Here is a 23985-nt window from a genome sequence, read left to right as displayed (position 1 = left end):
GGCGGAAACAAGCTTCCATAGAAACAATTCCACTCAGCTAACAAAAATATGTTCTAAGAACTTTTACTAAAGTTCCCTTTTAAGTTATGAAAACGTTGAATGTTCTTCAGAAATGTTTTTCACTGGTTAGTACGGAAACATTCAATTTGATCATCCTGCAAACATCATGTGAACGTTACTTTTTGAATGTTATGTGAACATTCTGAAACAAAGTAAAAACATTTGAAGACGAACGTCCATCTAAAATGTTTAAGAAAAAACGTGTCATGAACGATGTACACTCTCAGAAAATAAAGTACATAATTGTATCTTTAGGGCTACAATGGCTTGTCACTGGGGCTTGTCAAGGTAGGCCTACAATATTGTACCTTAACCTTTAAAAGAAACGGTACATATATGTACCTTTTAAAGGAATAGTTCACTTTAAAATGAAAATTCTGTCATCATATACTCACCCTCATGTTGTTTCAAACCTGTATGAATTTCTTTCTTCTGCTGAACAGAAAAGAAGATATTTAGAAGAATGTCAGTAACCAGGCAGTTTCTGGTCTCATTGACTTCCATAGTATATTTTTTTCCTACTATGGAAGTCAATGAGACCAGAGTTTAACCATTAAAGACCCTACAACATAATTATAGTTAGGATCTATATATTTTTCTCTTGAATTAGACCTTTTTGATAAGATATAGGCTACAGGCCTATGTATTGTGTTCAAGAAGGCCTATATTGTTAACTTCAGCAAAAAGGTCATACTTACTGTTATATTTGTAAATGCTTTAAATACAAATATCAAAATATTTAAATGTAGGTCTATCATGTGAGTGTTGTTGCGTTGTATAACCACTAGATGTTGCAATATGAAAAGAATTGAGAACTGAACTTCTCTTGATAACTTTCCTTTAGAAGCATATTAGCATATCTATTTGCATCCTGCTAGCTAGCCTGAGGTTGGTGGCACAATTTTTATTCTTTGCTAAATATCTCAGGTAGAAACAAACTTTAATAGGTAACTAGGTGCAGATAAAAGCTTAGAGGCTCGAGTTTTTTCCTGAACTCTGATAATTTATGACTAAAGTTATGTTTTGTAATTGTGCCAACCAACCCAAGATTTTGTATTTATATTTTTTTGATACATATAGCTATGATTAATGTATGATCCTTGACAGGCTTTCATTGGGCAAGAGAGCAAACATTCAGATATATTTTTGTACATTATCCAATGAACCAGTAATTATTTACCCCGTGCCAACCAACCACCCAACCAACCATGTCCCATAATCATAGTGGCTTGTAAAAGTAAACAAGAAACACTGAAACACATGGAATTAGACCTCATTAATCAAAACCATCCTGTCAAATTGTTTATACTGGATGGCAGATTGACACATTTAGGATCTATATTGTAATATAACACAAACTAAGACAATGTTGTTGGAATAGGAAAAACAAGGACAGTGACACAGATAGACTGAAAGAAAGAAAAAATGAGCAACTGAATACATTTGCAAATGAAGATGAATACAAGTATACCAAATATACCAACACAAATAAGGTAAAATCAGAAACACAATATACCGACAATATAATAAATAAGCAAAAATACAGTGATCAAGAGGGAAACCTGCAAGGTTAGCTTAGTCATTGAGTTCAGTATATTGTTATATCAGGATTATTTATAAAATATATTAATTTAATTTCTACTCTTACAAATTTTCTTACCTTTGCAGTCATCATTCATTATGATGTGGTTGGTCTTAAAATGCATGTCAGACTAATATAGGTCATAGTGTGGGGCTTGTTAAGACGAATCTGATTTTGAGTCAGCAGAACAACACATGCACTTAAAGTGTCATGTCAGATAGTGTCAGTCTAGACACAAGACACGTTGGGACAATAGCACTATTAGGACAGTGCACATAAATACTCAAAAGCCTGCAAAGTGTACTCATGTATTGTATTGCAGTGTTCTGAAAGGAAATGTTTTTTCCTCCTCATATTAAAGTAAAGCAATCATATAATAAGATCTTTTGATTTTCAAGGTTCCTCTGCTGACAAACATAGTGGTGTTGACTGCGGCTGGCATCTTGTGCTGACGGCAGAGAAGATAATGATCAGGTCACAGACCAAGACTTCACACTGTCATTCTACTGAATCATTGAAACAAAACTCTGACTCTGCCATTTGATAGAATTTGCTTAGCAGGGAAATTGAATCTGGCCTCTGCCCATTTAGAGATAGGACACAGTTAGCGAATGCAGGTGCCCCATGATATCTAATAGAGTTATGCAAGTGGAGTCAGCAGACAATAAAAGTTTGACATGATATTTTGTTGATAAAGGAATAATGAGATTAATTGGTGCAGCAAATACAAAGGGAATACAAATTAAATCACATAAATCAGGCAAATGGTTACTATACGCCATAAGCGATACATGCTTCTGTTAGACGACCATATGACCTGCTTAACTTCGAAATGAAACAAAAACAATTTAAAGATAGATATGGGCCTCACATAGGAGAACTTCAAGTTGAAGGGTTTATTATTAGTGCTGAGGTTAACACAAGGCCCCTCTGTTTCAGTTCTCTAAAATAGACTATGCATGTAGCCTAAGTAAGTAAATGTGTTAAGTTTGAAAAAGACTTGTACATGTGCACAAAAATAATAATAATCGAATATACTACATGGTATTAAAAAGTATTAAATGCATTAAATAATAAAATAAAAAAACTATTTTTGTTTATGTTATAGGCCTAGTTATCATAGCATTAAGTAAAACACTAATCTTTGAATGTTTTTGTAGCATTCGACCCGTTTCATGCATTGGTTCAAATGTGTATTTGATAAATATGATTTATACTTAAATCTTATTATTATTTGTAAACGTTGTCACATTAAATGGTTCTTCAGAGTGACTATATCTATTTGTTTACTGTGCTTAATTATTATTATACGAAACATTTTTTCATTTTTATTTGATTTTTTGAGTTTCGTGATTGTTTTTGGCCTACTGTTATACCAAAGATACGCTAAAATCAAATAAATCTGAGAAATATTCAGTAATATTCACTGAGAAAGATTCAGTGTAGTAAAACGTGTGTATCCAAGATAACTGTTTTGAAGGGCGGGAGCTAATGATTTTCCTCCAGTCAGTGTGTGGGAGCGCTGGGAGGAGCCTTTGACAGTCTACGCTTTTGCTTGAGTTGATTTATATAGTATATCGCGCGAACTGACGCTGTGTTTTCGCTGTTTTACAGATCTGTGGTTGCGCGCAGACACGCATGTTTTGCACGCTCCCGAGTAGACAGCGGATAGCACTGGAATGATATTCATGGGCGGTGGACGTAGAAAATGACCTTTTGTGATAACGACGAGGGGTTGGATTTTTCGTGCTCATCACTAGATTCAATCACGTTATATTGCACTCTATTTATGTTGATTTAAGAAGTCTCCGTCGCTCGCGCTGTTTGGATTTTCTTTCCAGAATGGACCGCGTCAAGAGTTCCATGCAGCAAGTCCCCAACCCGATTCCTAAAGTGCTCAGCCGTCGCACTGGTGGTGCCAACAGTTTGGAAGCTGAAAAGGAAAACTTCGAGCGTAGTCAGGTAAGGAACTGTAACCACCGCGGGGCAAGTTTTTCTTTTCTTTTTTCTTTTTCATGCAGCCAATGCATCGCCAACGAGCCCTTCGTATTGCAACCCATTTTAACATTCATTCCTTAAAAATAACTACTGTGTTTTTTAATGACTAGTATTCTGATAGTCTAATAGTAACTATTCCAATACTTATTAGATTCTAGTACTTGCTACCAGCTGTAAAGCTAGCTATTTTAGAATGTTAACGGTTACATTTCTTATCAGTAGTTACATGTGTTTGCTGGTCAGAACTTTATAGTTAAATTCAAGTCTTACTAAGATTTAAAATTTTAACAAACTATTTATAAATAACCTAATATACTTTTATAGTATTTTCAAGTTATAGGAATTGAAATTGATGGTACTAGCAACAAATGGAATTCAAACTATTCGAAAGTGAAGAATTGAAATCCCACTCAGATCTTGACTGAATTAAGACAAAAAATAGCCATTTGTTACGAGAAATAATGGAATATTAGTATTATTAGTATAGAATGATAGTATAGTAAATTAGTATAGAATGATTATGATCTAGTGACTACTTAAATATAGATACTTGTCAATATTGGAATAAGTACACTGTAAAAAAAATATTTTTCAAAGTTGCAAGTAAAGCAAAGATTATTGGGTTATGGTTATGGCTATTTCACTTTGTATTACTTGCCATTTCTTTGTAATTCTTTGTGAAATTTACTAGTAATTTCTGAGTGAAATTTGTTTTAAAGTAAACCCCACTCAATTATTTTCAGTGTAATGGTATTTTATACATTTTTGAGAGCCTGATTATAAAAAGAAGTCTCACCATTAAAATCCATGTCTCAAGCACACAATTATAATGATGTTCTCATTATAATTTTATGTAGCCTATATGACAGACTTGCGCTGCCCACGTTGCACTTAACTGTATTTTCCTTTTTGAAGTGATTCCAATAATATTTCAAGCAATTCAAAACCATCATGGCAAACAGTGCGCATCTGAAATGTCTTAGCTGAAGGAAATAATAATACATTATTTATCGGCTTTAGGTTATCGACCAAATTTTCGTATCGTGCTGATAACGATAACATAAAAAATGAACATATATCGCCTGAAACTGATATGGTGGCCAATGTATCATGCATCCAAATTAGTAACACAATTAATTATTCCCATCTTTCAAAAAACATCTTGGCTAGCAAAATATTATTGTGAGTGTGAGCTAAAACAAATGTTATGGAGCAAAGTACACTGTTAGAAAAATCTGTAGAAATTACAGTATTACTGGCAGCTACTTGCCAGTAACTTACTGTAGATTTAAATTGATGTTATTTACTGGCAACAATTTGTTCAAAATTAAATGAACATTAAACATTAACAAGTCTTTATCTTTACAGAATAAAACTAAAATAACATCCTCATGCAAAGCATTCTGGGAACCAAAATCTGAAGGAAAAAAAACAGAAAAAGGTTGATGAAGATTTCTGGTTCCCAGAATGCTTTGCATTAGATTGTCATTTTATAATTTTATTCTTTAAAGACAAAGACTTGTTAATGTTTAATGTTCATTTAACTTTGAACAAACTGTTGCCAGTAAATAACATCAATTTAAATCTACAGTAAGTTACTGGCAAACAGCTGCAAAACTACAGCAAATTTTTTACAGTGTAGGTAGTCAGAAATTGCATTATTTGTTTTTAATTTAATGCATCATTAAATCAAACTAACCTGCGTGCTTTATAAGAGATCACTGTCTGATATGATGTTGAAATGTGAAGCTTTTGGAAGTGTTTTTTGCTTTGAAGTTCATAGAACTTTACCCCATAGTGTTTACTTGTCAAGGTACATAATTTTTGATGCCTGAAGCTGCGTGTTTGTCCAGATCATAAAATGAATATTTAATTGTAGACATGCAAACTGTCATGTTTACAGAACGATAATTGATGGCCTTTTAAATTCAGCTTTCAGTTCAGTGAACCTTTGCCCATATCACACCTTCATTTTATCAGTTCACATTCTAGTGTAATTGATTTAGGACGGGAACAAAGTTCTACCTGGTACTCCTTATATGGGTTTGCAAAGTGGCATTAATAATTCAATTACATGCACACTTTTTTCATCAAATGATATTAATGCACATTATAAGATGTTTAACTCATTAGCATGAGACTGTTTCAAAATCAAAGAGATCCTCTTTGACTGAGTCTTGAGTTTCCAAACGGTTGCCCATGTATTGAGCAGACGTAAAAGCTTTTAGTGGCTCAAAGATGTAGCACTAAAACCAGGGGGCTGAGTTTGATGGTCATGCATTTTGGTTCTTGCCATTAGCCTAAAGTGTATTTCGATGGGTCTTCAGTCTTGTATAGAAAAATAAACAATATTTTGTTTATCGTGACCTTCTTTAAAGTGCACATTGAATTATGCAGTCAGTGTCTGGGTGCTTGAGCCTGAAAGTGTGTTGTGAAGTATGGAGAAATGCATTCTCATTGTTCGTGCACTCTTCTCACTTCTCTGGGGGTCTTTGCCCTCCCCATCCAGAGACAGCCATCACGAAAAGTAGGTCACATGAATGAAGCTGCAGCCGACTGCCCTACTGGTGGGTTTCGGAGTGTTTGAAAACAGCATGACCTCGTTCTTGCAGAGATTTCTTGAGACTGAGTTTGTGGAGGCAACAAAAATTTGCTTAATTTCTGGTTTCATAACAACGTCCGCAATCTGCGGCATAACGTTTGATTCAAGTGTGCATAGTTCAGTCCTGTTTACAACTAGGACAGTGACATGGATTAGTGAGACTTATGTGACGCATGCGCTCTTGAACCCCTTTAGGACTGCTCTCTGGGTCAGACTCAGAAACGTGAGTTCAGTTGTTAATTTCCTGATTTTACAATTAATTTTATTGATTTGATTTGAAGCTTAAAGTCCCCCTGCAGTCAATCATCAAAACTCATCTTTGAAAATCAACTTAAACATTCTCAATATAGATATAAACAAAGAGTATTTTAAATACCTTGAATGTAAATACCCTTGCTTATTTTAGTATTTATGGTACCATGAATATGCAAATGAGTCCCCACCTCCACTCAATCACACGAGCTCGGACTACCTGATCCACTCGGTCAGCTATGGTAAACGCTACACAGTGGAAATTATGGATTAATTCATCCATGTATGTTTGAACCAAAAACTGATTCAGAAGAAGAAGAGCGAATTATACAGGGAGTGCTAACTTAAAGGTGCATTGCGCAAGTCTCTGAGTTTTTGCAGAACTATGCCCCCACTGGCGGCAAGCGAGACTGCAACCAGAAGTGTGCACGCTCACGGACAAAAGTTTTCTTTTTTTATCTTACGTGGAGTTTGCGTTGGTGTTTGAAATTAACTACAAGCCGGTCTCTTAGAATCCATCTTCTACGGAGAATGGTGGCGAATACACAAATCTGCCAGACATAGCCAGGTGAGCGTGCCGTGAACGCGCATGACGTCACGCCCAGTCTAAAATTCCGGCCCGAATCCCTCTTATTTATTTTACTTTACAGGATTATAGAGACAATCTCAGTGATCAGAGAAGGGCTCATTCAGCCCATCAGGCAATTGTTTAAGCATGTATGGGTTAGAAAACGGGTATTTTTAACATGAAAAGTTGCTTAATGCACCTTTAAGCAGCCTCAAACGAGAGCAAGAGCACCATCAGATGATACTGTAATAAAATCATATTGACGAAATAATTTGGTTAACGCTCCAATGTGTATTTGTGTTTGCGCTCTGGAGAACATCAAATGTTTCTATTTACTATGTGTTTTTGCAGCGTTGAGCAATGCAGCCAATCATAGACATGTTTGTTGTTCTCTTGAACACAGTGACCAATCAGGGGTGTTTAATTTAGTCAGAATTCACTCACCATTCAAATGGCTGGAGTTCTTGTTTAGGCTGAATTCTGCACGTTTGCGATTCCTCTCATGAACAAAGTGTTACGAAGTGACACGATGTAAATAAAAAATTAATTGTGCAATGTAGACAACTTCATTGATTATAACAGAATTTTGTAAAGGGAGCTGTCTTTGCACACATTCTAGGCTATATATAATCAGAAATTAAATATACATTAATTAATATGATTAGCCTTTGGCTTGAGAACGTTATCAATGTTAAATAATGTGTTGCTGATGTTCCACAAACCACGTTCCCGTTCCACAAACCTAAAAATCAGTATCATTAGAAATAATTATAGGAGAAGCACTGCCCCACACATTGACGGGATTGGTTATAAGTTTGAAGGCAGGTTTCAAACCATGTTTTGTAGACTGTCTTTGGTACACTGCAGTTATAAGAAGAAAATACCCAGCAATGGTGTTGACCGATGAATTTGCACATGGTTTGTCATAAAGCACCACACAGACAAACAACATAAAAAAACTTGATTTTCACCAAAGCGGTTCTTTAACTATAAAGCCTAAAATGAACGTTCATATCTAAAAATAATACTTCAAACAGCACAAATTGATCAGGTCTCAGTAGGAAATGCTATTGTGAGCAGTCCTTATCAGCTAGTTTGCCTGGAGGAAGTCTGATCCCATAATATCCCATCTCTTTTCTGCTCTTGGAACGCTATGTTTAGATTAATGAGCCTTCTGTGGTTTGAGTTCAGCCTGTTTTAAATGAGAGGATGTTAGTGTGGTTCTCTGTAATGACATGAGCATGGCTTGCCTTGTGGCTGGGTGTTAGAAGACTAGGGTCTACTTAACTTTAGGTTTATATGGAGGAAATCTAAGCAGAGAACCTTTGTTGTGGTCAGAGTCTAGCAGAGGGACATCCGGCCAGCCTCGGAGTCGGAATCTACGCCGATTAAATAACATGTTAAGCGAGTGTTGCCAAAATAAGTCATCTGCCAATCATATTATAGTAAACATCCTGCAGAACATTTTGTATCAGGCAAAGTTCAAGATAGTCTATATGAAAGTAAAGTAAAGTTGACCGCATTTACTTTTGGTTCACCTGTGCACATTTTTAAAAAATAAAATCTTTAATGAAAATAAGGGGTGTATTGGTACTCAAAAATGACGGTTCGATAGGGGGAAAACTGATCTGGTTTTGAAAAAAGAGTGGTTTTTACTCCATACACTGAGAAGTTCCACATGTGCAGTGGTACACGTGTGTACCAAACCAATACCAACCCTGTACCGAAAGTTTTGGTATAAATATTATGTGTACCAATACACCCCTCTTGAGTATGTAAGGAATAATTGATGACCGTCCGTTAAATTATTAGAAAATAATGCACACCAGAGGTGGAAATGTGGCTACGGTGCGAAGCAGGTATGCATTATTTTCTAACAATTCAACGGAACGGAGTCATTTATTCCACTTATACTAAAGGCCTGTTCACACCGGGACGAATTTCGCGCGCGATATTCGCCGACGTTTAACGCCTCGTGACTAAACAAAGGGCGCCAATGTGAGTGTGCACACCGACGCGAAAAACGCCACGCGTAAAAGCGTCATTTTTAAAAAAACGCCTCGGGTTCGTTTTTTTGGTTTGACGCGCCGCGTCAAAAACTATCCGACCAATGAGATTGGCGCTTTTGCTCACGTGTTTGGAGCTTCTGAAGTTACAGTAAAACACAACTTGGGGGCGCTCAAACACAAAACGGTCTTGCCGAGCACACATACGTAACGGCGAAGAAGATATATGCCGAGTAGCGTCTAAACACTGCCGGGAAGAAATAAGACGAGGAAGATGCAAGGCAAGACTAATGTAGAGCTGCTGGTCTCGTTGGTGTCGGAACATAAAGAACTATGACAAACGCGACAGCGACTACAAAATTCTTGATAAAAGAGAACTGTTATGGAGTGGTATTAAGCGCCATCTAATGTCAGGGAATGAATTTGCATGTTCACTCGGCTCATCGTCAGCAAAAATCGCTTGGGTGTGAACACAAAAAACACGTTGAAAAACGCTGGCGAATAACGTGCGCCGATATTCGTCCCGGTGTGTACGGGCCTTAAGGTTACGGTATACCGAGTATGTGCTTTCTGTACATAGTAAAACGGCATGGAAACATGGAAATAATTAATCATTTTTATCCTATTGTTTATACTATATTTATTTGTTTGGTTAGTGTCGTTGTGTTTTTTTTTTTTTTTTGCTGTTGTAGGCTGTAAGGACCTTTTGAAATCACTGAAATCATTTGGCAAAGTGATGTGGACATGTAATGGAACTACTTTAGCCGTGCGTTTGCCTTAGAACGTTCATCAACCAATCAGATTCAAGCATTCAACATCCCCGTAGTATAATACTAATCTGCTTTTCCTATGAAACTATTTTGATGTTTTCTGTCAAAATTAAAGCTTTGCGGTTTAACATTTCAAGACAGCCATAGATATTACTGTAGACATTTTACAGCTGTACACTTGTCTGTAAAATAAAATTATTACATTTTTCATAGGACTGCTGCCTGATAGTCAACTAAACGTTAGTCGGTGAACAGAGGATTGGCCGACCAAATTTTAATTAAAATTATTTAATTATTAATTTAATAATTAAAAAAACTGGACAGAAAGTGGCAATGTCACGCAGTCTGTGATGGACTGATCGTTAACTCGGCTGGTCCATGTGATAATTATGTCGGTCAGGTTATTATGTCAAATTATGTCAAATCGAAACGTAGATAAATGTGCATTAGAATTAGGTGGATAATTATCCAAGTGTTTGTGCGGAGTGTGGAAGCTAAATTAGACCGGCTCATCCACAATACTGTGGAGATGATGAATCAGCGTCGCTAATTTCATCTTTGCAGACAACACTGACTCAGAAAACACTAGTTTATTTCTAAATTATTAATGTTGTCTCACTACTACTGACTACTACACTACATCTCACAACAAGCTTAGATTTAAAGGCTCATTAATATGATTTAGTATTTCTCTCTAATGTAGAACAATGTTAGCAATGTTACGCAAAATGTTCCTTCTCAGACCTAAAACTCAATCCATTTTCTGATGCCCCCTCCCCAGTATATATTTAAGTAATTAAATAATATCACAAATGTGATTTAATGGCTTAAATAAACAAGTACCTAGTTGACTAGGAAAATCTTTGGTTGGGCACAGCCTGAGTTTTCTTCCCTAAATTCTCAATCTATCTGTGATATTTTAGGGTGTAAATGCAGACCAAAAAAGAAAATGATACATTTAATCTTGGTTCATTTAGCGTTCAGATTGTCATTTTTAAGACCAAACATAAAGATACAAAAAGTTCCAATGACGAAAAACCAAGTATGGTCGAGCATTCTGTCCTTTTAAGGGTTGCATATTGTGACATCACATCCTGTTTTTGGTTCGTTTAGATATCTTTGGCCAGTGTTGCGTTCATATTTCATTTTCAAACCGCACCAGAGTTCGTTTGTTTAGCGGACCGAGACCCACATTTTCAGCACTCTCGGCCCGCTTGTTTGGTGCACACCAGGGTTCGGAGGGCAGCGTTCACACTCATTCAAATGAACCGCACTAACAGAGCAATCGCACCTGAGTTCGTTTTAATCAGACCAAACCTGCCAAGTGTGAACCCTTACAGTGAAATTTTTAGGGCCCAAGCCCTGAAAGGGCGAAGGCCCTATTGTTTCCGGTAGGATTATTATTAGGGCCCAAGCCCTGAAGGGGCGAAGGCCCTATTGTTTTCGGTAGGATTATTATTATTATTATTATTATTAGGGCCCAAGCCCTGAAAGGGCGAAGGCCCTATTGTTTCCGTAAGGATTATTATTTTTTTTTTTTTTTTTTTTCTTCATTATTTTTTTTTTTGCCTTTTTGCCACTTTTGGGGCCCTTAACATGCTCAAAAACTCTTGAAATTTTGCACACACGTCAGAACCTGCGGCCATCAGGGCCGGGCTGAAGCTGGTACTGGGGCGTGGCAGGGGGGCTCGACAGCGCCCCCTGGAATGGGGTCCGAAAACTTGGTCCATAAATCAAACACGCTTGCATGTAATAATATGAAACTCAGTACACATATAGATCTCATCGGGCCGAACAACTTTCGTGCTCTAAGTTTTACAAAAGCCCAACAGGAAGTCGGTTATTATACGTTGTTTGGAAAACGCATACAATGGAATGTGAAATACTCCTCCTAGGGATTTCATCCGATCGCCACCAAACTCGGTGAGAATAAAGTCAAGACATTGAGGATGAATTCTTGCGAACGGATTTTTGATATCTCGAACGGTTTGGCCGTGGCGAGGAAACTAATTTATGGCGAATAATGGGACACAGGAAGTGTGTTATAACTTCTGCATACATTAACTGATCTTGATGAAACTTCAGCAGTGTGTTCGTTGTAAGAGGCCGATCACATGGATGTGACTATTGTGAGTCAAAGTTATAGCGCCACCAACTGGCAGCAGGAAGTGTGTCACTTTCAAAATGCTTTGAAGTCACCCTCTTAATTTTACCCGATTTGCTTCAAACTTTGTGTATAATGTAAACACAGGGCAGATGTAGACCTGTGAAAGGATTATTGATATCTTAGATACTGTTGCCGTGGCAACGCATCAAGTTTTAATATTCTTTTCGGATGCGTTTGAGACTCTTAACATGCTTGAAATTGGATGAAACTCGACAGACACATAACACGTATTAGCCAGTAGACATGTGAAAAGTTTCAGAAACGGGCGTGGCAGGGGGGCTCAACAGCGCCCTCTTGAACAGGGTCTGAAAACTTGGTCCATATATCAAACACGCTTGCATGAAGTAATATGAAACTCGGTACACATATAGATTTCGTCGGGCCGAACAACTTTCCTTCTGACAAGTTTCACGCCAGCCCAACAGGAAGTCAGCTATTATGGGTTGTTTGGAAAACGCTTGCTGTGGAATGTGATGTACTCCTCCTAGAGAATTCATTCAATCACCTCCAAACTCAGTCAGCATGAAGTAAAGACATTGAGGATGCTAAATTGCGGACGGATTTTTGATATCTTGAACGGTTTGGCCGTGGTGAGGAAACGAATTTATGGCGAGAAAAGAGAGACACGAAGTGTTATAACTTCTGCATACATCAACTGATCTTGATGAAACTTCAGCAGTGTGTTCGTGGTAAGAGGCCGATCAGATGGATGTGACTATTGTGAGTCAAAGTTATAGCGCCACCAACTGGCAGCAGGAAGTGTGTCACTTTCAACATGCTTTTGACAAAAGTGGGGGGGTTAGTTTTAAATACAGTAAAAAAAAAATTTTTTATATTGTTCTCATCAAGCCGGACAACTTTCTAATTTACATTCATTAGCTCAGAGCAAAAGGAAGTCAGATATTTTGGTCTGAATGTGGATTTTTTTGCAAAATCAGCCTATGAATTTTTAGCCACTCCTCTTAAACTATTTATTTTATTCCCACCAAACTTTTTCAACATGATGAAAATACATTAAATATGCTAAATTGTGAACGGATTATAAATATCTCAAACGGTTTTGCTATGGCGAGGGATTAAAGTAATGTCCAAAAAGGAAACACTAAAAGCCTCAAATTTTCTAAAAATGTAATTATATACCATTTATTTCTATATAAAAGTATACAAACATCACAACTAAACATTTTATTCTTTTTTTTTCAATTTAAGAATGAATTTTAAGTTTAAAAACTGCCAGAATGGTTGTTTAGTCTAAACAATACATAAATAAAGTCAAACATAGTGCTATACTGCCCTCTTGTGTTCAAAATCAGGTAGGCCTATTATATCTATATATAAATATACTAGGTATGTGACGGTGAGAATATTTTACCACCGGTTAACTGACGTGTGACACCGCTGGGGGCTTTTTAATCGCTAACTTAAAAACTAAAGTAAAATATGTTCTTCCGCACTGACATTTATATTGGTTGAGCGAGCGTTTCAAATGAATTCCTATGGAAGTAGGAATTAACTGAAAAACGTTCACTCTGTTCTGCTCGTTCCTCGCCGTGGACGTGCACCGTTATGAATGCCCGTGCAGCCATGAGCATTTTAGTTTCATTTTAAAATTAGCGCCTTTCGGGGGGTGGATTGCTTGAAATTATTTTACAAAAGCACAATTTTGTGTTTTATTGCAACTGTACACAAATATAAGTTAACACTTTGCAGTTTGAATGTCGTCCTGTATAATGATGGAGTATGTTTTTATGTGTCTACTGTTCAATCGCGCCCACGCCACACACACACACACACACACACACACACGGTTTACTATCTTTGTGGGTACTCTCCATGGACTTAATGGTTTTTATACTGTACAAACTGTATATTCTATCTCCTCACACTAACCCTACCCCTAAACCTACCTATCCCATAAAACTTTCTGCATTTTTACATTTCCAAAAAAACTCATTCTGTATGATTTATAATCTTGTTTACCCATGGGGACCTCTATTTAGGTCCCCACTGTGACACGAGTCCCCATGAGTCTGTGTGCATTCAGGTTAAAGTCCCCACCGGGATAGAAAAACATGAACACACACACACACACACACACACACACACACACTCCAGCATTACAATCTTGACATCGCAGCCTGTTCATTATAGCCTTAATAAAATATAATAATAAAATAGTCAACCTAACATATAAAAATTGTTCTGCTCGTTCCTCGCCGTGGACGTGCACCGTTATGAATGCCCGTGCAGCCATGAGCATTTTAGTTTCATTTTAAAATTAGCGCCTTTCGGGGGGTGGATTGCTTGAAATTATTTTACAAAAGCACAATTTTGTGTTTTATTGCAACTGTACACAAATATAAGTTAACACTTTGCAGTCTGAATGTCGTCCTGTATAATGATGGAGTATGTTTTTATGTGTCTACTGTTCAATCGCGCCCACGCCACACACACACACACACACACACACGGTTTACTATAAAACTTTCTGCATTTTTGCAGAAATCTCTGTAAAGCTGCTTTGAGACAATCTACATTGTTAAAAGCGCTATATAAATGAAGATGACTTGACTTGACTTGACTATCTTTGTGGGTACTTTCCATGGACTTAATGGTTTTTATACTGTACAAACTGTATATTCTATCTCCTCACACTAACCCTACCCCTAAACCTACCTATCCCATAAAACTTTCTGCATTTTTACATTTCCAAAAAAACTCATTCTGTATGATTTATAATCTTGTTTACCCATGGGTACCTCTATTTAGGTCCCCACTGTGACACGAGTCCCCATGAGTCTGTGTGCATTCAGGTTAAAGTCCCCACCGGGATAGAAAAACATGAACACACACACACACACACACACACACACACACACACACACACACACACACTCCAGCATTACAATCTTGACATCGCAGCCTGTTCATTATAGCCTTAATAAAATATAATAATAAAATAGTCAACCTAACATATAAAAATTACACTGCTCTAAATAGTCAGTAGTACAATTCGTACATTCACAGTAAGCACCCCTCGCTCCACTGTGATGTTTCCAAGCAAATTTTTGCGCATGTGAAGAGGATGATTTTTTCCATCAATATTGGAACACGAGTGAAGAACAAAGCCTATAATAAAGAATAGTTTAGCATCCAAATACATCGCAAATGTTGAAACATTTTGATTCTGATGAGAGGGTTACGTGAGCCCAACACTGCTTACTTTCATTTTTACTTTTACATTAAATTTAAAGGATTTGTTGTGGAATATTTTGAGTGTATCATAAAATCTGAATAAAAAAATAATAATAATAATAAAAAAATAAAAAAATGAATGAATGAATGAATAAATAAATAAATATATATATGTATGTATATATATATATATATATATATATATATATATATATATATATATATATATATATATATATAGCTGCGAGCAGCGATAAAGGGCCAAAGCCGGCGGCACCGCCATCCTAAAGGCACCGGGGTTGCGGTGCCACCGGCTTGGGCCCGTAATCGCTGCTCGCAGCTATATTTATTATTATTATTATTATTTTGTCAACCTTTCGGCCACTTTTGGGGCCCTTAACATGCTCGAAAACTCTTGAAATTTTGCACACAGGTCAGAACCCGCGGCCATCAGGGCCGGACTGAAGCTGGTACCCGGGCGTGGCAGGGGGGCTCGACAGCGCCCCCTGGAACGGGATCCGAACACTTGTCCATAAATCAGACACGCTTGCATGTAATAATATGAAACTTGGTACACATATAGAACTCATCGGGCCGAACAACTTTCGTGCTCTAAGTTTTACGCCAGCCCAACAGGAAGTCGGCTATTTAGGGTTGTTTGGAAACGCATGCTGTGGAATTTAATGTACTCCTCCTAGGGAATTCATCGATTCGCCTCCAAACTCGGTGTGCATGAAGTCAAGACATTGAGGATGCTAAATTGCGGACGGATTTTTGATATCTCGAATGGTTTGGCCGTGGCGAGGAAACGAATTTATGGCGAAAAAATGAAACAGGAAGTGTGTTATAACTTCTGCATACATTAACTGATCTTGATGAAACTTCAGCAGTGTGTTCGTTGTAAGAGGCCGATCGCACAGATGTGACTATTGTGAGTCAAAGTTATAGCGCCACCAACAGGCAGCAGGAAGTACATCACTATTAAAATGCTTTGAAATCACTGTCTTATTTTTACCAGATTTGCTTCAAACTTTATGTGTACAATGTAGACACACGGCAGATGTAAACCTGTGAAAGGATTATTGATATCTTAGATACTGTTGCCGTGGCAACGCATCAAACTTTAATATTCTTTTTTTATGCTTTTGAGACTCTTAACATACTTGAAATTGCATGAAACTCGACAGGCACATCACATTTATTATCCAGTAGACATGTGCAAAGTTTCAGAAACGGGCGTGGTGAGGGGCTCAGTAGCGCCACCTTTAGTCATAAGTGGGGGGGTTAGTTTTATCAACAGCAACAAAACTTGGTATGTGTATTGTTCTCATCAAGACGGACAACTTTCTAATTTACATGAACCATCTCTGACCAACAGGAAGAGAGATATTTTGGTTTGAATGTGGATTTTCTGAAGAATTTTCTCTCCCTCTCTCTGTGTCTGTGTGTGTGTGAGGGGAGGGGGGGATTTGACTATTGCTTTTATATTGTTAATCAAGGTTTCAGGGGCTTTTGGGGTCCTTAACGTGCTCAAAAACTCTTGAAACTTTGCACACAGGTCAGAACCCACGGCCATCAGGGCCGGGCTGAAGCTGGTACCCGGGCGTGGCTGGGGGGCTCAACAGCGCCCCCTTAAACGGGGTTCTAAAACTTGATCCATATATCAAACACGCTTGCATGAATTAATATGAAACTCGGTACACATATAGATCTCATCGGGCCGAACAACTTTACCCCGGTCAAGTTTTACGCCAGCCCAACAGGAAGTCGGCTATTATGGGTTGTTTGGAAAACGCTTGCTGTGGAATGTGAAATACTCCTCCTAGAAAATTCACCGTGTCCCCTTCAAACTCGGTGTGCATGTAGTCAAGACATTGAGGATGCTAAATTGCGGACGGATTTTTGATATCTCGAACGGTTTGGCTGTGGCGAGGAATCGAATTTATGGCGAGAAAAGAGAAACACAGAAGTGGAATAACTTCTGCATACATTAACTGATCTTGATGAAACTTCAGCAGTGTGTTCGTGGTAAGAGGCCGATCAGATGGATGTAGCTATTGTGAGTCAAAGTTATAGCGCCACCAACTGGCAGCAGGAAGTGTGTCACTTTCAACATGCTTTTGACAAAAGTGGGGGGGTTAGTTTTAACTACAGTAAAGAAAAAATAGTTTGTATATTGTTCTCATCAAGCCGGACAACTTTCTAATTTACATTCAATAGCTCTGGCCATCAGGAAGTCAGATATTTTGGTCTGAATGTGGATTTTTTTGCAAAATCAGCCTCTGAATTTTTAGCCACTCCTCTTAAACTATTTATTTTATTCGTACCAAACTTTTTCAACATGATGAAACTACATTAAATATGCTAAATTGTGAATGGATAATAAATATCTCAAACGGTTTTGCTATGGCGAGGGATTAAATAATGTCCAAAAAGGAAACACTAAAAATCTTCTAAAAATGTAATTATATACCATTTATTTCTATATAAAAGTATACAAATATCACAATTAAACCCATTTTATTCTGTTTTTGCAATTCAAGAAGAATGAAAAAGTTAAAACAGGCTATTTAGTGCTATTTGGTTCAACAAAAAAGCAAACATAGGGCTATACTGCCCTCTTGTGTCCAAAAGGACATCAAAATATTATATAAAACTTTTTACCAGGTAGGCCAATATTGTATTTAAATATACATGTATTAGGTATGTGTCTGAGGATATTTTCCCACCGGTTAATCGACGTGTGACACGAGTGGGTGCTTTTAAATCGCTAATATAATAGTGTAAGAAAAATAATGATAATGTTGCACACACAAATCACACACATGTGGGAAAGAATGATGCTTTTAAACAACACTAAACCGCCATTAGGTGTCGCCAGGCATCCATCTTAATAAGCGAGTCATTGATTCATTCGTTCAAACGATTTGTTCGAATGAGTCGATCATGATTAAGACAGATGTTTATGAATTGATCATTCAATCTTTGAGTCAACCGATTCGTTAAAAATGCTGAATCGTTCAGTTATGAGAAAACACGTGATGCGTGATGGTTCTGCCGTGATCTTTGTTTATTTTCGCTGCTGAAACAGAACAAAAACAGTCAACATTGCATCTAAAATGTAAGTGACTTAATTGTAACTGTTTATTAACCTGTTGTATGAAATCTAGGGGTGGGAGAAAAAATTTATTCTTAGATGCATCGCGATGCGGACGTGGACGATTCTGAATCGATTCACAAATGTCAAAAAATCGATTCTCTAAAAAAATATTTTTCTGATAACGTAATATTGACGGAAGGCAAAAGGCGGAACTCTAAGCGGACGTGCGTGCAGTCTGTGGCGCGCACATAACAGAGAAGTTTCTTCTGCTCACCAAGGCTGCATTTATTTGATTAAAAATACAAACAAAAACAGTAATATTGTAAAATATTATTCCAATTTAAAACAGCTGATTTCTATTTTAATATATTTTAAACTGTTATTTATTCCTGTGATCAAAGCTGAGTTTTCAGCATCATTACTCCAGTCGTCACTGTCACATGATCCTTCAGAAATTATTCTAATATGATGATTGATACTCAAGAAACATTCATTATTATTTTAAATGTCAAAAACAGTTGTGTACAGTCTTTGATGAATAGAAAGTTCAAAAGAACAGCATTTATCTGAAATCTAAAGCTTTTGTAACGTTAAACACTACCGCTCAAAAGTTTTGGGTTAGTAATAATTAAAATTTTATTTTTGGGGTAAATAAATACAATAAATCAGTACTTTTATTTATGAAGGATGAGTTAAACTGATCAACAGTTACAGTAAAGACATTTATAATGTTAAAAATATATATATTTGAAATATATGCTGTTCTTTTGAACTTTACATTCATCAAAGCATTTTGAAAAAAAAAAATCTGTACACAACTGTTTTCAACATTGAAAATAATAATGAATATTTATTGAGCATCAATCATCATATTATTATGATTTCTGAAGGATCATGTGACACTGAAGACTGGAGTAATGATGCTGAAAACTCAACTTTGATCACAGAAATGAATTACTATGTAAAATATTTAAAAATTGAAAACAGCTGTTTTAAATTGGAATAATATTTCACAATATTACTGTTTTTGTTTGTATTTTTAATCAATAAATGCAGCCTTGGTGAGCAGAAGAGTATTTTTAATCAATAAATGCAGCCTTGGTGAGCAGAAGAGCCTTCTCTAAAAACATTAAAAATCTTACTGACCCCAAACTTTTGAACATAATATATATATATATATATATATATATATATATATATATATATATATATAAATATAGCTGCGAGCAGCGATGGAGGGCCAAAGCCGGCGGTACCGCCACCCCGGTGCCTTTAGGTAACTAAAGGCACCGGGGTTGCGGTGCCACTGGCTTGGGCCCGTAATCGCTGCTCGCAGCTATATTTATTATTATTATTATTATTTTGTCAACCTTTCGGGCACTTTTGGGGCCCTTAACATGCTCGAAAACTCTTGAAATTTTGCACACACGTCAGAACCCGCGGCCATCAGGGCCGGACTGAAGCTGGTACCCGGGCGTGGCAGGGGGGCTCGACAGCGCCCCCTGGAACGGGATCCAAACACGTGTCCATAAATCAAACACGCTTGCATGTAATAATATGAAACTCGGTACACATATAGATCTCATCGGGCCAAACAACTTTCGTGCTCTAAGTTTTACGCCAGCCAAACAGGAAGTTGGCTATTTAGCGTTGTTTGGAAACGCATGCTGTGGAATTTAATGTACTCCTCCTAGGGAATTCATCCATTCGCCTCCAAACCCGGTGTGCATGAAGTCAAGACATTGAGGATGCTAAATTGCGGACGGATTTTTGATATCTCGAACGGTTTGGCCGTGGCGAGGAAACAAATTTATGGCGAAAAAATTAAACAGGAAGTGTGTTATAACTTCTGCATACATTAACTGATCTTGATGAAACTTCAGCAGTGTGTTCGTTGTAAGAGGCCGATCACATGGATGTGACTATTGTGAGTCAAAGTTATAGCGCCACCAACAGGCAGCAGGAAGTGTGTCCCTTTCAAAATGCTTTGAAATCACCCTCTTATTTTTACCCGATTTGCTTCAAACTTTATTTGTATAATGTAAACACACGGCAGATGTAGACCTGTGAAAGGATTTTTGATATCTTTAATACTGTTGCCATGGCAACGCTTCAAACTTTAATATTCTTTTTTGATGCTTTTGAGACTCTTAACATACTTGAAATTGGATGAAACTCGACAGACACATCACATTTATTAGCCCGTAGACTTGTGCAAAGTTTCAGAAACGGGCGTGGTGAAATGGCTCAGTAGCGCCACCTTTAGTCATAAGTGGGGGGGTTAGTTTTATCAACAGCAACAAAACTTGGTATGTGTATTGTTCTCATCAAGACGGACAACTTTCTAATTTACATTAACGATCTCTGACCAACAGGAAGAGAGATATTTTGGTTTGAATGTGGATTTTCTGAAGAATTTTCTCTCCCTCTCTCTGTGTCTCTGTGTGTGTGAGGGGAGGGGGGGATTTGACTATTGCTTTTATATTGTTAATCAAGGTTTCAGGGGCTTTTGGGGTCCTTAACGTGCTCAAAAACTCTTGAAACTTTGCACACAAGTCAGAACCCCCTGCCATCAGGGACGGGCTGAAGCTGGTACCCGGGCGTGGCAGGGGGGCTCAACAGCGCCCCCTTGAACGGTGTCCCAAAACTTGGTCCATAGATCAAACACGCTTGCATGAATTAATATGAAACTCGGTACACATATAGATCTCATCGGGCCGAACAACTTTCCCCCGGTCAAGTTTTACGCCAGCCCAACAGGAAGTCGGCTATTATGGGTTGTTTGGAAAACGCTTGCTGTGGAATGCGAAGTACTCCTCCTAGAGAATTCATCCAATCCCCACCAAACTCGGTCAGCATGAAGTCAAGACATTGAGGATTCTAAATTGCGGACGGATTTTTGATATCTCGAACGGTTTGGCCGTGGCGAGGAAACGAATTTATGGCGAGAAAAGAGAAACACGAAGTGGAATAACTTATGCATACATTAACTGATCTTGATGAAACACACTAAATTGTCGATAAATTTCGACAAAAGTGGGCGGGTTAGTTTTAACTACAGTAAAAAAAAAAAAAGTTTTATATTGTACTCATCAAGCCGGACAACTTTCTAATTAACATTCATTAGCTCCGGCCATCTGGAAGTCAGATATTTTGGTCTGAATGTGGATTTTTTGGATATTTCAGACTCTGAGTTTTTAGTTACTCCTGCTTATACATAGGGCTATACTGCCCTCTTGTGTTCAAAATCAGGTAGGCCTATTGTATCTATATAAAAATATACTAGTTAATATGTGACTTTGAGAATATTTTACCACCGGTTAATCGACGTGTGACAACACTGGGGGCTTTTGAATCGCCAACTTAAAAATGAAAGTAAAATATGCTCGTCCGCACTGACATTGATAGTAGTTGAGCAAGCATTTCAAAAGAATTCCTATGGAAGTAGGAATTAACTGAAAAACATTCCTCGCTCATTCCTCGCCGTGGACGCGCACCGTTATGAATGCCCGTGCAGCCGTGAGCATTTTAGTTTAATTTTAAAATTAGCGCCTTTCGGGGGGTGGATTGCTTGAAATTATTTTACAAAAGCACAATGTTGTGTTTTATTGCGACTGTACACAAATATAAGTTAACACTTTGCAGTTTGAATGTCGTCCTGTATAATGACGGAGTATGTTTTTATGTGTCCACTGTTCAAACGCGCCCACGCCACACACGCACACACACACACACACACACACACACACACACACACACACACACACACACACACACACACACACACGGTTTACTATCTTTGTGGGGACTCTCCATAGCCTTAATTTTTTTTATACTGCATAAACTGTATATGCTATCTCCTCACACTTACCCAAGCCCTAAACCTACCTATCACAGAAAACTTTCTGCATTTTTACATTTCCAAAAAAACTCATTCTGTATGATTTATAAGCTTGTTTACCCATGGGGACCTCTATTTAGGTCCCCACTGTGACACGAGTCCCCATGAGTCTGTATGCATTCAGGTTGAAGTCCCCACCGGGATAGAAAAACATGAACACACACACACACACACATTCCAGCATTGTAATCTTGACATCGCAGCCTGTTCATTATGGCCTTCATAAAATAGTCAACCTAACATATAACAATTACACTGCTCTAAATAGTCAGTAGTACAATTCATACATTCACAGTAAGCACCGCTCCACTGTGGTGTTTCCAAGCACATTTTTGCGTCGATATTGGAACACGAGTGAAGAACAAAGCCTATAATAAAGAATAGTTTAGCATCCAAATACATCGCAAATGTTGAAACATTTTGATTCTAATGAGAGGGTTACGTGAGCCCAACACTGCTTTCTTTCATTTTTATTTTTACATTAAATTTAAAGGATTTGTTGTGGAATATTTTGAGTGTATCATAAAATCAGAATAAGGTAAGTCAAGCAATATTTTTGGCCTTTATATATATATATATATATATATATATATATATATATATATATATATATATATATATATATATATATAAATATAGCTGCGAGCAGCGATGAAGGGACAAAGCCGGCGGTACTGCCACCCCGGTGCCTTTAGGTGACTAAAGGCACCGGGGTTGCGGTGCCACCGGCTTGGGCCCGTAATCGCTGCTCGCAGCTATATTTTTTTGTTGCTGTCACTTTAATGCAAATTAAGGCAATTCTGTTTCTATTATTCCCATATCTTTTCCTTCTTTAAAGCAGTTAATTGTATGACCCTGCATCTTTTGTGCTTGTGTTCCTTCCTGTGTTGGTGCCGTGCCCATGGAGGAATTCTCGGGAGGAGCCTAATCTTGTCCCACTCTGTTTTTCCAGGACTCACCCACACTGAGCCAGACAGTCGTAATCTTGCCTCCCTTTAAGCAGCCAATCTCTACTCTCAGCGTGTCACTTCCTGCATCTACAATAGTTGCAGTTTCCTTGCAATATCTTTCTTTTTCTGATTTTAAGTATTTATCTATTTCTCAGCTTTAAAAAGTTTCAAGCAAGTTTTCACACTCTTTCAATCTCACATGTTGACATGTACTGTAGCTCCTCCTGCGGTGTAGAGGGTGAAGAGGGTTTGTTGAGGTCATTGACAGCAGGAGGGCATGTATGAAAAGCCCTGAGACAGCAGAACACGCGGTTCGCTCGCTGTGGATTAAAAATCCTATGCAGTTTGGCGGGCGGCCAGAGGCCTGTGACAGAAACAGCGTTCAGGTCATGCTGCTGTCAAACAGACCATTAATGCAAATAATGCAGGGAATGTGGTCATATTAGATGCTGATTGTTGATTATTTTACGTCTCTACCAAATTGTCTTTTTTTCTTACATAGCCTAAATTTGAATGCAAAGTATGATAATATATATATATATATACATGCACATATTTGTGCTGTCAAATCGATTAATCATGATTAATCGCATCTAACATAAAAGTTTGTTTACATAATGTCTTTTATATATATCATATATGTCTGTTTGTGCGTCTACGTACACACACGTGTGTGTATATATATATATATATATATATATATATATATATATATATATATATATATATATATAATATTATTGTTGACCCTCAAGTTATGAAAAATCCTTTTATTTTTCCAGTTATGGGAATTATGATCTTTTAAAGTAATTGAAATTTCTATAAAAATATACA

The 23985-nt window shown here is 37.4% G+C and overlaps 2 protein-coding genes across 2 annotated transcripts in view; both read left to right on the top strand.

The window, feature by feature from the left end:
• LOC308693715 (E3 ubiquitin-protein ligase TRIM39-like) overlaps nt 1-23985 on the top strand; it is a gene marked incomplete at both ends in the record, with an annotated part of 764022 nt that overhangs the window by 630264 nt on the left and 109773 nt on the right. The window lies entirely within an intron of this gene.
• hip1 (huntingtin interacting protein 1) overlaps nt 3248-23985 on the top strand; it is a 63693-nt gene continuing 42955 nt past the window's right edge. The window contains exon 1 of the mRNA XM_081370110.1: nt 3248-3604. Within this exon, the coding sequence (XP_081226236.1) occupies nt 3485-3604 (120 nt within the window). The 5' untranslated portion in view covers nt 3248-3484. The remainder of the gene's footprint in view (nt 3605-23985) is intronic.

The sequence above is a fragment of the Scardinius erythrophthalmus genome (genome assembly GCF_964197995.2).
Source record: "Scardinius erythrophthalmus genome assembly, chromosome: 7".
Classification (NCBI taxonomy): Eukaryota; Metazoa; Chordata; class Actinopteri; order Cypriniformes; family Leuciscidae; genus Scardinius; species Scardinius erythrophthalmus.
The sequence above is the reverse complement of the archived record's forward strand: the minus strand, read 5'-3'. Positions and strand labels throughout refer to the sequence as shown.